Here is a 17,592-nt window from a genome sequence, read left to right on the forward strand (position 1 = left end):
CTTCACTTACACATATGAAAATAAAACGCTATAAGATCAAGGCTGTGTAACAGGGCGGACAAGGAAGCCGGACAACTTGAACCCCCCCCCCCCCCCCCCCCCCCCGGTTGTCAAATAAAACATCCATTGGTCACAACTGTGGAAGATTCCACAGTCAAGGCTTAGCTTCCCCATCCGTGCCACCAAGTAACCTTGGAACCTCCACCAAGAGTTCTGTTCCTGTTATGCCCACAATGGAAGCCTTCCACGCTCAAGGCCACTATCGCTGGCACCACGGCCAGGTCCTGAGAAAGCTAACTGAGGTGTGGAGAGGTGTTGACAAGACAACAAACACCCATCGCCAGCAAAGAACCACATCAACCACATCATGGCAGAAGGACCGAGCAAGAAATTTACAAAGAACCTTACAAAAAGACTTCAAGATAGTATACGTAAGACCTTTACCTGAGGGTACTTTTTCGTCAGTTGTGTTTTGGATCTCTTCTGAGACGGTTTCAGATGACTCCTGGGAGCTGTCAGGAAAGGGATGAATGAGAATCAGCAAATATTGCATAAATGTAATCAATGAATATGGAATGTTTTTATAGGACGCAGGTCTAATTAATTACAAATTAAAAATTCAATATTTAACATATGGTTAAATGAATACTTGGAACCTATTTTACTTTTCTTAAACAAAGATCTTGAATAAGATTGGGAAGGTGCACCTAAAGCGGCCATCAAATGATAATACCTCAAACAAGACAAGTCCAACTGAGCAAACAGGGGGTTCAAATAGTCCTCCATTTGCTGAACAATTTCTCTGAAGTGATGTGTCAATTCATTTTCTGCATCGGTTTTCTGAAAGCAAACGGTGATGTAATGGTTTCATCAGAACTAAAGTTTAGTGGAGTCAAACCATAAACCATATCAAGGTACAAAACAAGAAGAGACATACTGGATCAGAAGCGTGATGATCTTCAGGGTCTTCTTCCATTCTTCCCTCATACAAAAAGGCCTCCTTCAGAAGGGCTTGTCTTGTCTCTTGGTCAAAGGCCCGGGTCTGCTCCCGAAGTGCAAGCAGAGCCCTTGGGCAGACAGAAACCTTGGCCAGGCTAGAGCATGTCACGGAACCTGCAACAAATAAATTGACACCCAGGCCGACATGCATGTTCATAGACGCATGCAGTACAGGACTTGTAATTGGTCCCTGTGAGCACCTTCCATGCCTGCTCCGACCTACAAATCTCCCTTTTTTTCCCCCCCGGTCTCATTCTTTATTCCTCACTTTACTCTGTTTCATGATATGGGTACTGTTCTGGGGAAATTATACAAGAGGCTAGACCAGGGGTGGGCAAACTTTTTGACTCGCGGGCCGCATTGATTTAATAAAATTGACGGGGGGGCGAATATATAGTATTTTACACGTGACAGTCCATTTGTACACATATATTTTTACACATATTTTACACATAAAAGTGGCATGCAGTCTGCTATACGTGCACTTTGAGATCATTTATTTGATGTAAAGTGCATTATAAAATTATTATTATTATTATTATTATTATTATTATTATTATTATTATTATTATTATTATTATTATTATTATTATTATTATTATTACGACCAGTCCAGGTGTACCCCGCCTCTCGCCCCAAGAAGCTGGGATAGGCTCAGCACCCCCGCAGCCCTCAGAGGATAAATGGTAGAAAATGAATTATTATTATTATTATTAGTATCATTATTATTATTAATATTATTATTATTATTATTACGGCCAGTCCAGGGTGTACCCCGCCTCTCGCCCCAAGACAGCTGGGATAGGCTCCAGCACCCCCGCGACCCTCGTGAGGGTAAGCGGTAGAAAATGAATGTATTATTATTATTATTATTATTATTATTATTATTATTATTATTATTATTATTATTATTATTATTATTATTATTATTATTATTATTATTATTATTATTATTATTATTATTATTATTATTATTACGACCAGTCCAGGGTGTACCCCGCCTCTCGCCCCAAGACAGCTGGGATAGGCTCCAGCACCCCCGCGACCCTCGTGAGGGTAAGCGGTAGAAAATGAATGTATTATTATTATTATTATTATTATTATTATTATTATTATTATTATTATTATTATTATTATTATTATTATTATTATTATTATTATTATTATTATTATTATTATTATTACGAAATTGATAAAAAAGCTACTTCAACCATCAAAAGGTTGGCTGAAGCCATGATGCCAGGTTGTATGTTGAGTTTAAATGAAATATTTTGGAAAGAACAGGCGGGCCATATTCAAATACTTTACCCCCGGGCCGTAGTTTGCCCACCCCTCGGCTAGACATATATTTTTTCCTTTTCTATGATTACTATTTACACCCTAGTTCCATAAAAGGTCACATGAAGAGGTGAAACCGTATGCTAATTCAATGTGATGAGTTATGCAAGCTGGCCTTTTGTGCAAAGTATGATGCAGTGGCGACTGTCCTGGTTGGAATGTTGCCCATCATCCACAATTCCTATGTGCTACAAGAACACACATCTTTGCCTTTTCTGTGTGTTCTAGATTGGCAGTTTTTCCACAAAAAAAATGCATTTATAGGGAATTCACCTATTCTGCCCATAAAACCCTGTAAAAAACATCTAATCTCCGCTACACTGTGAACATGTAATACCAGGCAACAACAACAGAATAAAGAGCACTGTGTTTGCTATGGTATAAGTACATTGTGGATCCAGAACCTTATCTTTTTGAGCCTGGAAATATGGAGGATGAGCTCCAGGTTTTAGAAGCTGAGCGGGTAAGAAAAGACGGTGAAATGTCAAAGTCATGAGCGTTGGGTAGTGACCGAAAGGACAAGATCACGGGTACAAGCGGCCAAAATGAGTTTTCTCCGCAGGGTGGATGGGCGCTGAGGGGAACCGCTACTCTGCATTGAGAGGAGCCAGATGAGGTGGCTTGGGCGTCTGGTTAGGATGCCCAACGGCCTCCCTGCTTGGGCTGGGAGAAGATGGATGGATGGCATTCCGATTCCCTCGAGTTTTGATGCTCGTCCACCAATTGGAAGAAATAGTGGCAAACACCAATGAAGAAGAAGCGGCTACAAAGTTTGGCGGTCAGCTCTCAACATTTGCAACACAAAGATGCCAATGATCTCATGCAAAGGCGGGGGAAAGGGGGCTTCATGGTGTGGAAATAACAGAATGCCCTGTCTGTGTTGGGAATCGGAATCGTTCATTCAGACGATGCCCAACCTAAGTCTTCAGTGGGACGAACCTTTTTCCAGCTACCCATAAACAGTAGAATCCGTCCCCCAATCAGAGGCACAACTGTCCATTGAATAAGTCACCATGATATTGATTCTGATATCAATATCTGATATCCCAGCTATCCCAATGTTCTTGAGAAGTCTTTATCGGCAAAATAGGCATTATAGGCATTACTTCAATTGTTAGTGAAATACTGCCAGCGTCCGGTTATCTAGAACACACAGAAAAGGGAAAAGACGTGCGTTCTTGTCTCACATAAGGATTGTGGATAATGGGCAAAATTCCCAACAAAGTGCAGTTTTCCAAGTTATGCAGTTTTCCTCGCCCCTTGTCTTCATTAAATCTGAAATCTGGATCATCTATTAAATACATAGACACATAACCACGCTCTTTTATACTCTGACAATTTTCTACTTAGCTAAAGTATGCGTGGAAAAAAAAACATTCCAAAAAGCATTCCCGGCGACACCGCAACAAATCAAGATATTGTGTGTGTGCTTAAAAGAATTTCAAGAGTAGGAGTTCCAGCAAAACAAACTAACTTTGTGATGTCTTCCCTTTTTGATCTTCCGGAGCTTCAGTCGTGCTGAAAAACGCTCCATAGAGTTCAGACCTGAAAGAAAAAACAAAAAAGGTTATGTACATAAATCCTATCTTTATTGTACAATTTTTAATGAATGAATGTAACATGTAACAACATTTTTTTAAAGATTTATTTTATTTAAATTGCATTTTATTTAAATGCATAGGAAGAGAACATGGAAAAAAGTATACAATTTTCTGTCTTCCATTTGCAACTAACACCGACTCCACCCTTCAGACAAGATTTTTTTGTATGTGAAGGGAATTTGGATCAGGACTGCATGGCTCTTCCACACCAAACTCATCCAACTACACCTTATGCTTATGCTGCTATGTGCTAACTTTGTATTGAGATGTATCTATTAGGCCTGAATTTATGTTTCAGCACAGGCTGGTATATGTAAATACAGTAAACCTCGGATATATCGGATTCAATTGTTCCCACTGGTTTTGTCCGATATAAGCGAAATCCGTTATATGCGTATACCAGAAAATGTCCGTTTTACGCATATATCGGATTTATATCCGGTATATGCGTAAATCGGATTTTATCCGTTATAAAAAGGCACTTCCTTGACTATGTTTCCAATGTACCTGGACGCGCAGGCAACGCTGCAAACGCTGCAAATGACGTCTTATAGCGGCCTGTCACGATTCGGCGAATCGGAGCGCCACGATGCGGCCATCCGATATATGCGAGGGAAATTTCATGGAAATGCATTGGAACGGGACTGGAGATTTTGTCCGAAATAGGCGAAATCCGTTATAAAAAATCCGATATATGCAATGAATTTTCATTGGAAATGCATTACAGAAAAATCGGTTCTTTTTTATCTGTCCGTTGTGAGCGAATTTCCGATATATCCGAGTCAGATATATCCGAGGTTTACTGTATGTACGTATGTTACTATTATATGATTAATATGCTAATGTGTATGTTGCTACCATATGAGTTCTAATACTGTTGAGCCAAGAGATACTATTCATAATAAAGACCCCCAAATGCTAAACTAACTCTTAAGTTTCATGCAAGCAGTTCTCTCCATCCACCAATGGAAATACAGCAGTTTTAAATCAGCCCCCTAGTGGCAGGTCCTGAACCCAGTGGCCATGCTGATACTCCATAAACTAAACGAATACAGTTATCAATAGGGACAATACTTTGATGAAAAAACAAGGTGGTTAGTGTAGACATTGACTCATGTACTATTTACCCGTCATCGGAGTGCTGAAGTAAAATAATCTTCAGGTCAGGCTGAAGTTCTGCAATAAGGTTCAAGTGGTTGGGGTTGATGGTAAGCTGAGAGAAGGCCTGAGGATGAATAAATGAAATTAACTGCAAATTTAAATCACAGTACAGGATTTATGATAAAAAAGTCGTATTGTACCAGAGGCGGGCCGTCAGGGCCAGCTGACCGACATTTGCACCTTAAATCCTCGTATTTGTTACATGAAACTGTTATTAAATTATTCACAATAACCTATTTTCTTCCAGTGCATGGATGTGTATGTTAGATTTTTTTTTCATCCAATCAGAAAATCACCTTCTATGTGTTGCCATTTCAATCTAATCTGCCCAGGGCCTTCAGAGTTAAGAGTGCTGGCCAAATATTGGCAATTGGGTTGTTTCTTTAACCAATCAGATTTCAGATTCGCCCCACCAAGCCCGGCTGGCAACCATGTAGCAAAATATTAGCATTTTCCCCCTTTCTCTGATTGGTTGATCAGAATAAAGCAAAGCAAAATTCTTCAAGCAGAAGGTGAGTGAAGAACAGATAAAGAGTCTGAAGCACAAAAAGATGGACTTTGTAAATAGTTGTTATGTTTTTGTCATTTTATTAGATAAAGATGATAATAGTGTAGAGGTTTGGCGTTGTAATGAGATGACGTATTTAAAAATTAAGGATTAAATAGATTTTTTGTTTTTGTAATAATGATATCGATCCCTGATTCTGTTTCGCTGCACACTGCGCAGTGCGCATTACAGTGGTAGTATTACAAGGTGACATAAAATTATGTGCGGTAAAATACATTTGCAGCTTAGCTACAATCAGTTTTTGGTGTCTAAACTACATTTGGAGCCGAGAGGGGAATTACATCACCAATATCAAGTCCCACCTCAAGGGAAGTTGGCTAGCTGGCTTTGACAGAATCCATTAATCATGAGTGGAGAGGGTGGGCGGTGGGTGACCTGGTACCTTGGAGATGGTGTTCAGGGAATGTTTCACTCCTTCCAGTGTTCTAGTGGGCCTCCCCTCTTCAGAGACATACAGTTTTTTGTGGAGGCTGAGTAGAGCTGCGAGCTGTGACACACTCGTGTCAGCACAGGCTGAACTTAAGACTTCAGCCATTACATTAACAGTACAAGCGCTCTGGGGAGAAAAACACATGATGGATTAAAAGGGGCCACTCGGGTAAAAACACAGTAGATTATGACTTTCTTCAAGTAAAACAATCAAAATATCGGCAAAAATGTAAAAAAAGTACCTAACTAGTACTGTACACAGAGTTGTTACCTTACCTGAAAGAGGGCGAGATATTGACCTGCCAGTTCATGATCTGACTGCCCATGACAATTCAGCATATTAAGAGAGGCGTTGCTTAGAATGGAAGCTGGCAATTTGTGCTGAAGACACAAGGTGACAGCTTCAGACAATACGTTGCTGGCCTGGGCCAAAAGCTGCTCCGCTTTTTGTCTCTTTCGCTGTGTGACAAAGAGACGCTAGGTAGTGTCGGGAACCCTCAAAGCATTATCTACGCTATCGAATGCATGCAATATAGATGTGTGCTATAGTTGTACAGACTCCTTATTTATACAGCAAATATTTTCCTAGTTAGAGCATAGAAAACTTTTTTATAACCTTCTAAATATGGTCTTTAACATTATCAGAGCCCTCTAAAAGTAACTTTACACTCGTAGTACTCAATATAGTAGACATAATAACAGAATAAAATCAATTTTAGACATAATGTGTTCCGGTGCCAGGGGAGCCGAGTTGGGATGCGAACAGGAAGTGACGACGGAGATTCAGAGTTGAGTTTCGTCTTGGCATAGGTTACAGCCCGAAAGGTAGCCCCTGTTTTTTATTAGGGAATATTGTTCCTGATAAGATCATTCAAACCTACAATAAAAGCTTGTTTTGGCAATGAAGTCTGGTGCTTGTGTGTCCCATTTAACCTTACAGTAGCATTAGCGACGAGTGACCAGTGTGGAATATCCTCACAATGTCTTTGATCGTGTCTTCTGACTCCCTTATATTTGTGTTTTTGTTGATTTATACATTTTTATGCTGGAAAATTATTTTAGACAAATAATGTGTAAAATTTTATTAAGTATTTATATAAAATCTAAAAAATATATTATTTATATAACTGCAATGTCATTTGTCTCATGTCAAAAATCGTATTCAGGCAATCAAGTCTGGTGCTTGTGTGTCTCATCTAACATTACAGTAGCATTAGCGACGAATGACCAGTGTGGAATATCTTCAAAAAAAATTTTAGCGTGTCTTCTTATTCCCTTATATTTGTATTTTTGATCATTTATACATTTTTATGCTGGAAAATTATTTTAGACAAATAATGTGTAACATTTTATTAAGTATTTATATAAAATCTAAAAAATATATTATTTATATAACTGCAATGTCATTTGTCTTATGTCAAAAATCGTATTCAGGCAATCAAGTCTGGTGCTTGTGTGTCTCATCTAACATTACAGTAGCATTAGCGACGAATGACCAGTGTGGAATATCTTCAAAAAAAATTTTAGCGTGTCTTCTTATTCTCTTATATTTGTATTTTTGATCATTTATACATTTTTATGCTGGAAAATTATTTTAGACAAATAATGTGTAACATTTTATTAAGTATTTATATAAAATCTAAAAAAAAATTATTTATAAAACTGCAATGACATTTCTCTTATGTCAAAAATTGTATTCAGGCAATCAAGTCTGGTGCTTGTGTGTCTCATCTAACATTACAGTAGCATTAGCGATGAATGACCAGTGTGGAATATCTTCAAAAAAATTTTTAGCGTGTCTTCTTATTCCCTTATATTTGTATTTTTGATCATATATACATTTTTATGCTGGAAAATTATTTTAGACAAATAATGTGTAACATTTAATTAAGTATTTATACATAATCTAAAAAATATTATTTATATAACTGCAATGACATTTGTTTTATGTCAAAAATTGTATTCATAAATTCCACGTATGCATAAATTACACGCATGACATGCAATTTGTGACCGCAAATGGTGCATATTGCCACAAAATGCCACGCTCACACACAACTTATTTATACCCATATCAAGTACTATTTATGCCTAATATACGACATGGCACGTGCGATGATTAGTGCATGAAAAGCCTTGTGCATTTGTCATTATTTTCAATGTTAATCTTTAAATTTACTTGATATGATAAAGAAAAGTCCCCATTTTATTCGTTGTGATGTTTTAAGTGCGCATCAGATGTCTACGATGAGATTTTCCTGATGAGATCTGGGCGGCATGTTCAGGTAATGACCTCCGAGGGATTTGACGTTGAATGTGAACATCAGTAAGATCACAGATTAGAGATGAGTCAGGAGTGTCAGGGTCACTTGTCAGTTGGTATGTACCTGCTGCTCAGCGCTTTTGGCAGAGGTCATCGCTAACTCTTCGCTGCTTAAAGTGCTGTCTTTGCCTAAAATAGATTCCTCTGTGGCATTTGGGTCACTCACACATTCCTGCTAAAGAGAATTATTTCAAGATCAAATAACAGTATAGTTATTAGTTATAGCACGGTAGTCGAAAACTACATGGTATATGGTGAAATGACAAATGAATCTCATGATTACTAAGCGTCTCCCCATGTGAGTGTCAACAGCAACATTCCAAATACAATATTGCGTTTCTGTTTTGACTTTTTGCAATGGGATATTTTCTACCTGAATGTCCCAGAGAGAAGACAGATAAACAGGATCCTCCCGCACAGCCAGCAGTCTCAGGGTCTTTCCCATCAAAGTAAAGCAGTGAGCTCTCATCTCCACGCTGTCCACGGTAGAAGAGCTCACTGCGGCCAGCTGGCCCAAAGCCATCTGACCCAATGTGCTGCTCACATCCATCCATTCCTGTACAAGACACAAGGAAAAGCTGCTGGTCGGGGGAGTATATGAAGTTAAAGCAATGTACTCTCTCTTGGATTTTATTAGGACTTATATAAACAAAGCTGAAACTAATGCGACAAATTCAAAAGAGGGATAGGTTTTCCAAGCAGCCATTACTACGATCCACTTTGAAGACGGAAGATGAGGCAGATGGAAAAGGAGGCAATAGAACCCTAATTAGAAAGCGATGGTTGCCACATTTAACCTGCAATATTATTGGACAAAGGCTACACTAGCTCACCTCTCAGTAATTGTACTATTTATTAAGTATGATTGAAGTCGAGATGAAAGTCTAAATTTGTTCCCACTCCCATCTTTTAACATTGAATGAACAATTTACTTCAGTAGTTAGGATGCTTTATTTGTCTTTTTAAATGTGCGTCTCAGTGTTAAGACAAACAAAGATAAACAAAAACACATTTCCATGACACTTTGTAGATAGCCGCAACAATTAATCAGTTAATAGATTATAGAGTTAATTTAGTTTGGTATTGTTTATTTGATTTGAAAATGTAAATATCCATTGACTTAAGCCTCTCGAATGTAAATATTTTTCAATTTCCTGTTTGCAACTGTTGCTGCCGGTGATATCAAATTCCATGTTTCTATTCTGACTGTAACAGAAGTTTGGTTTTCAAAGCAGTTTTATGGAGTCCATGCAGGATCAAACCTGTTCGATGGAGTTGGGGTCAGGTATACTGCGCATAAAATCCTCAATTGCGATCTCAGCAACGGTCTTGTCCTTGGCCAGGCCTCGGTTTATCAATTCTTCGCATTGCTCCTCCAGTATTGCCAAGCAAACGTCTGCCAGGGTGAGGCGCAGGCGCAGCAGTGTCCAAGTGGGTGACAATAAAACTCCGCAACTCTGGCAAAAAGGCCGACATGATCAACAGAACCCAAAGAAAACATACAAGAAAGATCACTAATCAATTGAGAGATACACACTATTCAGTAGATATAAACTTCCACACATCTGTAAAATGTTTTTCTGAAGCTGATACAGTAGATCTACGCTTTTCGCGGGGGTTATGTCAGGGACCGAGTAATTGAGACAAGAAAAATGTCTTTTTTTGACACACAGCTCACCCCTCAACGCTGAAAGCTCCTAAGCTTGGCGTTGACATTCTCCTTTGATTACGAATCAACATTTGTGATAACAGTCACTGTGGTAATTATTCGATTAGATTCTGCTCCAGAAGCCGCCATGTCTCTTCAATATGCATTAGACATTTTCAATTATGAAATATAGAGGTATACATCACTAACAAATAATTATATAAAATGATTGTTGAACAAATGGAATCACATTAGAAGGTACACAAACTTCACTTTGACGTCTCATATCATCTATGATGTGTTCAAGGACAATGTACAGAATCTCAACGCTTGACAAAAAAAATCAGTGAAGCATAAAGGCAACTGGTTACATGACTGCTGGGATACACTGTACATCAGATTATTAAAAAAAACTGTCACTCACACTTTAGTATTTATATGTTGCTGTGTTTTGTTGAATAACAAAAACCAAAAATGCCAATGTTTTCGGCCATGACTATGTAGATTATGCTGATTTGGTTGTACTCCATACATGAATGGACAAAAACACTGGCATCTTTGGCATACAAGTCATCACTATATCCGATGAATACCTTTTCTTTTTTGAAGAAACCAAATTCCAAAAGGTACAGTGCATCCGGAAAGTATTCACAGCGCTTCACTTTTTCTACATTTTGTCATGTTACAGCCTCATTCCAAATTGTATTAATTTAATCTCTTACCTCAAAATTCTACACAAAATACTCCATTATGACAATGTGAAAAAAGTTTTTTTTGACATGTTTTGAATTTATTAAAAATAGAAAACAAAAAAATCACATTTCCATAAGTATTCACAGCCTTTGCTTAATACTTTGTTGATCCACCTTTGGCAGCAATTACAGCCTCAAGTCTTTTTGAATATGATCCCACAAGTTTAGCACACCTATCTTTAGGCAGTTTTGCCCATTCTTCTTTGCAATAAGTCTCAAGCTCCATCAGGTTGGATGGGAGACGTCTGTGCACAGCCATTTTCAGATCTCTCCAGAGATGTTCGATCGGATTCAAGTTTGGACTCTGGCTGGACCACTCCAGGACATTCACGGAGTGGTTCTGAAGCCAATCTTTTGAGATCTTGGCTGTGTGCTTCGGGTCGTTGACCTCAGGCTGGGGCGAAGGTTCATTTTTCAGCAGGACAAGAGCGCTCTGGAGCAGGTTTTCATCCAGGATATCTCTATATATTGCTGCATTCATTTTTCCTTCTATCCTGTGCTCATTGGGACCTTCAAAGCAGCAGAATTTTTTCTGTATCCTTCCCCAGATTTGTGCCTCAAGACAATCCTGTCTCGCAGGTCTACAGACAGTTCTTTTGACTTCATGCTTGGTGTTTGTGCTCTGACATGCACAGTCAACTGTGGGACCTTATATAGACAGGTGTGTGCCTTTCCAAATCATGTCCAATCAACTGAATTTACTGCAGGTGGACTCCAATTAAGCTGTAGAAAGATCTCAAGGATGATCAGTGGAAAAAAGATGCACCTGAGCTCAATTTTGAGCTTCATGGCAAAGGCTGTGAATACTTATGTAAATGTGATTTTTTTGTTTTCTATTTTTAATAAATTCAAAAAAAGTAAAAAAAAAAACCTTTTTCACATTGTCATAATGAAGTATTTTGTGTAGAATTTTGAGGTAAGAGATTAAATTAATACAGTTTGGAATGAGGCTGTAACATGACAAAATGTGGTAAAAGTGAAGTGCTGTGAATACTTTCCGGATGCACTGTATATGAAGCATCCAAGTATGAACACATGCCATAGAATATTGATAGATGGATAGTTTTTGGGACTCTCAGTACACATCAATTTTAATGTCTTGTTTCATTGTTTTTTTTTCCAAGCTTATTTTCATACAATATGTGGAAAGAAACAGCTCTACTGCTAACTACCGTTGCACACTGTATAACTAAATGTATTAATTTAAAGGAATTGGAGTTGCCAGCTCAGAATTTCACCAAATTGATATTTGTGTGAAGATAGACTGGCTGGCTTCAATGCAGCACTGCCGCCATGATTACTGTGGCCAGCCGGAGAAGAAAGGCCAAGATTGACTAGGGCAGCAGCACCATCTGCTGAGCACTAACTGTTACCATCATGTGTCCCAGACAGCTGAGTCCACATTGACAGGGGATGTCATCAAAAACTCAATTCAACTCAGACCTGCAGCAGGTGCAAGGGTTGTTCATTCAATCTCTTTTTATGATTCTATTAACATGTAAATCAAAGATGCAGCCAATGTTCTGCTTGGCCATTCCGGCCTCTGACGCCCTTGCACATCCTCATAAATCTTATATAGTGGTGGCAAACCAATTTGACAGGTTGCATCGATGAAAGCTTTATCGGTTTGTTTGAACGTTTGTGATGTGAGATACAATGAGAAACATATGTATATATTTATGTCAAATATCACCTTCATACACAACAGGGATCAATCTTTTCACTACTTTATGCAGCTTGTTGGAAGGCAGTTAAAAAACAACCTCACTTTCTATTAGTTCCTCTTTCAATTGAAGCAAAAAAAAGTCATTACAAAATGTAAACTTATTCAAGACTCTTCAAATAAATTCATATTACCTTACATGTGAAATGTGTTGACTTACCTCATCTTCTATCTGGAGCAAGTTTTGAGCATTTAAAACCACATGTTCTTGCTCCAAGATGGCTGAATACATGCAGGAGAGTCCATCAATCAGGAATCGCTGCTTTTCCTTGTTGTCTGTCGCTTTGGTGGCCAGGAATCTGGTAGATAATGTCGATAATGGTTTGTCAGAAAGTCAGTTATAGTCAGTCAGCTGGACTTTTGTGCATAATTTATTATATTATATATCCCTGAACACATTGATTTTTGTAGTTTAACTTGACTTGCTGGTATACTATGGTCTGTTATTATTCAAAACATATTAAAATAGTATAATTGATATGCAGTATCTTGGTCACTGTGCTGCAATAATGACACAAAACATTGAGACATAACATTACATGCGACATGACCGTCAGCTATGGCATGTCGAAACATGATAAGAGTGAAAAAACATAACATGACAGGTTAGACTTTTGGTTTTCCCTAGTTAGTATTTGTTAATAATTTTAATTTGTTAGCCTCCTAATCTGTCTATATGACTCACAGTGTTAATTAAATCAAAATCTGGAGAAACTCTACCCTTACTAACCTTAGACCATGTGTGCACTCTTCATTGCTCCTTGCAGCATGTTCTTTGTAGTTGAGTTGAGTAAAAACTCTTGCACACTGTCGGAGCGTCTCACAAGCGGTTATCACCACCTGGATGTCCTCCGTGCAACATGCGTATCCAGAATGATTGTCAAAAATAGAATGTATACACTCAGTTGCACCCCTGGAACACAGCAGAAATGACATTAGCTGATGGTATGGTAGCTCATGGTACAGGTCTGGACCACAGCCAACCCCCTTAAATGATGGGCATATAGGTGTAGGTGCATATACAGTAAACCTCGGATATATCGGATTCAATTGTTCCCACTGGTTTTGTCCGATATAAGCGAAATCCGTTATATGCGTATACCGGAAAATGTCCGTTTTACGCATATATCGGATTTATATCCGGTATATGCGTAAATTGGATTTTATCCGTTATAAAAAGGCACTTCCTTGACTATGTTTCCAATGTACCTGGACGCGCAGGCAACGCTGCAAACGCTGCAAATGACGTCGTATAGCGGCCTGTCACGATTCGGCGAATCGGAGCGCCACGATGCGGCCATCCGATATATGCGAGGGAAATTTCATGGAAATGCATTAGAACGGGACTGGAGATTTTGTCCGAAATAGGCGAAATCCGTTATAAAAAATCCGATATATGCAATGAATTTTTATTAGAAATGCATTACAGAAAAATCGGTTCTTTTTTATCTGTCCGTTGTGAGCGAATTTCCGATATATCCGAGTCCGATATATCCGAGGTTTACTGTAGTAGGTGTTTTGTAGGTACAGATGGGAATTAGCAAGCTTCTTTAAAATGGCACCTAAAATATTTTTTGGGGTGAATACAAGCCTGCCAACCTTATTTTTAATTAATTAACATGTGATTTCACTGCCAGCTCCCAATGTCTCCAAATGACAGCATTATAAGCTAGCTGAAATTAACATGTTTTTATGTTATCATGCACAAAAAAGGGAAAAAATTAAGTGTTCATGTTTCAAATAAGGATTGTAAATGATGTGCAAAATTCCCAAAAAAGGCAGTTCGCCTTTAAATGTGGATTATTCTTTCACATAGTTACTATGCTTCTTCCAACGCTGGCTTGATTTGTTTGTACAGGCGTGTCCAAAGGGGTGTGTTTTTCTATAACCGAAAAACAAAAGGATGTGGAAGGCCTATTATTAGCTGTTAGCATCAACATTTCAGCAAGTCATACATATACAAGAAATAATGTTCAACAAGCCGACCAATCACTGCATTTACATCCGTGAGGTTGGATCTTTTTTTAAAGAAACACTATCCAAGAAGTTCACAGATATGCTGGAGCCTATCCCAGTTGTCTTTGGGAGAGAGGTAGATTGCACCCTGGACTGGTCGTGGAAGGAGAGAGTCGATGTAAATTATGCTGGTGCCTCCCTTAATCCAAGTTTCAGAAACTGAAACTACAAAAAATGTGTACATGATGGCAGGCCTATGAATAAATGAATTACCTCATTTCTAAGCATGTAAGTAAGAAGGTGATCTCTGGAACTCGGTTTATCCGCTGCTCCAAAACCTGCTTCAAAGCCTCACAGCCGTCCTTTATAATCTGATCAATCTGTTTAGGATCATATCTTATGTTATTATTTTACGCACAAAATTCGGATAAACAAAAAAGTCTAAAAGTCAAACTGTAGGTTCTTTACCTGAGCCTGTGTATCCGGTTGTCTCTGACCAACTACAGCGTTCACCTTTGTGAGAGTGAATTTGTACCAAAAGTGCTCATCTCCGCCAAATGCTTGGGCCTTGTCTAGAAGGTACAGAGCCTGTTCATAGGTCTGTTCGTCACAAGCCAGAGCAGCCAGATTGAGCAAGATTCTCGCCCTTACTGTCTGGTCTTCAAACTCCTAAAAAGCAATTTGATTCAACACAGAACAGATTTTTATCAGTCGGAAAAAAAACATTTTTCATAGGCTATCCAACTCACTGAGGCCACCAACTGAGCTTCTGCCAGGAGCTGCCTGGCTCCTTGGTAGAGCCCCATTGCCAAGCAGACCTCAGCTTTGTCCACCCAAATATCCAGAGGAAACGAATGCCTCATCTCTAGCGGTGGCTCAGACATTTCATCGTTCTGTAAAAGTTTAAAAGTTAACATTTCAGTTTTCAGCTTATACAAAATGTAAAACATCTTTGAATGATTGCTTTCGTTTTTGACAAACACTCAAAATTGTGGCTTATACACTCCTGATCAATACTTTAAGACCAAGTGAGTACATTTTTCAGTCTTGGATCTTAAGGAGGTTCTGAGTTTCAAAATGCAAAAAACAAGAAATGGGAGCAAAACAAAAAATGTGAATAAGCAATGTACTGTAAACAACCACTGAAGTGAAATGGGCTTTAAGACCATAGCTAAAAAAATAACCTGAAACCCCCATGAAATAGAAATAACATGTTTTAAAAAAGGACTCAGTATTGAGTAGTTGCACCATTCATGTTAATCACCTCAAAAATTGGTCTGGGCATGCATGATTCCAGCGTTTCCAAGAGGCTAGTGCAAATGTTGTTCCAGGTGAAACCAATTTTTGTTGGACATTTTTATAAACTTCCCTTGCCTTTCATCCCCAAAAGTTTAGATCATAGGAACATACAGTATAGTCCAAAAGACGAGAGCCTTCTGTCATGAGGGATGCCCTCTTCAACATCTCCACATAGCCAGCTGCCATTTGATGCCCCTGAAGAACCTTAAGCTCCATTGTTCCATTGAAGGAAGAAGCATGTGTCAAAGTATGAAAAACATCTCAAGTGGGATCTCCTTGTAATGCCAGGAATGCTAGAAGTCATCAGGACTGTCAAAGTTACATTTTTTTCTCACAAGAATCTTTTGCAGTTGTCTCACACAAATTCCAAAAGGGCAATTCTAAACGAAGAGAAAGCCTTTGGAGACCTGTTTTGTTCATAGCACTCATCAGTCGCAGATGGCGGCCATTAACAACCTTAATTTGGGCTGACAAACAGACAATCAAACCCTCCGACTTAGGACCAGTGATTTTTTTGGGTGTTTCTTTGTTCCATAACCCTCAAGATATTTTAAGAAACTTAAAATGACTGCCTTACTGCCTCAGCAACAACGAAGCTCAACAATTCAAACGCGTTCAAAGAGAGAAACTGTTTTTTGCCTTTGCCATCAAGAGACCATGACAGAAAATGACATTGAACTCACATTTTGGTCAGATTTTGATTTTTAAAAGCTACGAAAAGCAGAACATCTGACCTGATCGCATGGTTTGCAGAGGCCTCTTCTCTCCTGTAAAAGCGTGATGGCTCTGTGGCACCTACAGTCATTGATATCAGTTGCTGTACATCGATGAAGCAAAGTGTACAACAAAACTTAAACTCCTTAGGTGTGTGTTTACATACCCAATTTGTTCTTGTTCTTGTATTTTGATAAGATTCAAGAGACTTTCGTGGTACGGCGTATGTGTCTCCACACCAAGCTGGCTGCAGGTCTTCACTATTCTAATGAGATGAGAAAAGCAGCAATGTGGCGACTATGCTTTATATCAGGTTGGATTTATTGGAAACAATTAAGTATTGTCAATTTGCTAGGAATCAAACCATCCATTCATTTTTTGCTGAGGCATCTCCAGGCCAGCCGAGAGACAAGTCTCTACAACATGTCCTGGTTCTTCCCGGAGGATTCCTAGCAGTCAGACATGGCCTAAACAACTCCACAGGGAAGTGTCCGGCGGCTATACTCTGAATTTCTCTCGCATGATAGTGCTTCTCAGCATATCTCTAAGGGAGAGCCCAGACACCCTATGAAGGAAACTAATTCCGGCCGCTTGTACCCGTCATCTTGTCCTCTCAGTCACTACCCAAAACTCATGACCAGAGGGCAGTGTAGGAACATTTCATGAACCTTTCGGATCAGCTCCCTCTTCACCACTGATGTACAGTAAACCTCGGATATATCGGACTCGGATATATCGGAAATTCGCTCACAACGGACAGATAAAAAAGAACCGATTTTTCTGTAATGCATTTCCAATAAAAATTCATTGCATATATCAGATTTTTTATAACGGATTTCGCCTATTTCGGACAAAATCTCTAGTCCCGTTCCAATGCATTTCCATTAAATTTCCCTCGCATATATCGGATGGCCGCATCGTGGCGCTCCGATTCGCCGAATCGTGACAGGCCGCTATACGACGTCATTTGCAGCGTTTGCAGCGTTGCCTGCGCGTCCAGGTACATTGGAAACATAGTCAAGGAAGTGCCTTTTTATAACGGATAAAATCCGATTTACGCATATACCGGATATAAATCTGA

General features: G+C 38.9%; 1 protein-coding gene across 8 annotated transcripts in view; it reads right to left on the minus strand.

Annotated features, from left to right (window-relative positions):
- The window catches only part of LOC131113864 (cilia- and flagella-associated protein 46), a 53,682-nt gene that overhangs the window by 11,476 nt on the left and 24,614 nt on the right, over positions 1-17,592 (minus strand). For 5 of the 8 annotated variants that reach the window (XM_058064279.1, XM_058064277.1, XM_058064285.1 and 2 more), the window contains 17 exons: positions 16,678-16,776; positions 16,532-16,592; positions 15,248-15,391; positions 14,967-15,167; positions 14,772-14,878; positions 13,273-13,455; positions 12,703-12,841; positions 9,682-9,876; positions 8,793-8,975; positions 8,484-8,594; positions 6,373-6,555; positions 6,050-6,223; positions 5,066-5,163; positions 3,812-3,882; positions 938-1,113; positions 734-840; positions 445-512 (listed from right to left, as the gene is read on the minus strand). In XM_058064279.1, the coding sequence (XP_057920262.1) occupies positions 445-512; positions 734-840; positions 938-1,113; positions 3,812-3,882; positions 5,066-5,163; positions 6,050-6,223; positions 6,373-6,555; positions 8,484-8,594; positions 8,793-8,975; positions 9,682-9,876; positions 12,703-12,841; positions 13,273-13,455; positions 14,772-14,878; positions 14,967-15,167; positions 15,248-15,391; positions 16,532-16,592; positions 16,678-16,776 (2,300 nt within the window). The remainder of the gene's footprint in view (positions 1-444; positions 513-733; positions 841-937; positions 1,114-3,811; positions 3,883-5,065; positions 5,164-6,049; positions 6,224-6,372; positions 6,556-8,483; positions 8,595-8,792; positions 8,976-9,681; positions 9,877-12,702; positions 12,842-13,272; positions 13,456-14,771; positions 14,879-14,966; positions 15,168-15,247; positions 15,392-16,531; positions 16,593-16,677; positions 16,777-17,592) is intronic. The other 3 variants (XM_058064283.1, XM_058064282.1, XM_058064281.1) reach the window with 3 other exon arrangements.

This window comes from Doryrhamphus excisus, chromosome 2 (genome assembly GCF_030265055.1).
Source record: "Doryrhamphus excisus isolate RoL2022-K1 chromosome 2, RoL_Dexc_1.0, whole genome shotgun sequence".
Classification (NCBI taxonomy): Eukaryota; Metazoa; Chordata; class Actinopteri; order Syngnathiformes; family Syngnathidae; genus Doryrhamphus; species Doryrhamphus excisus.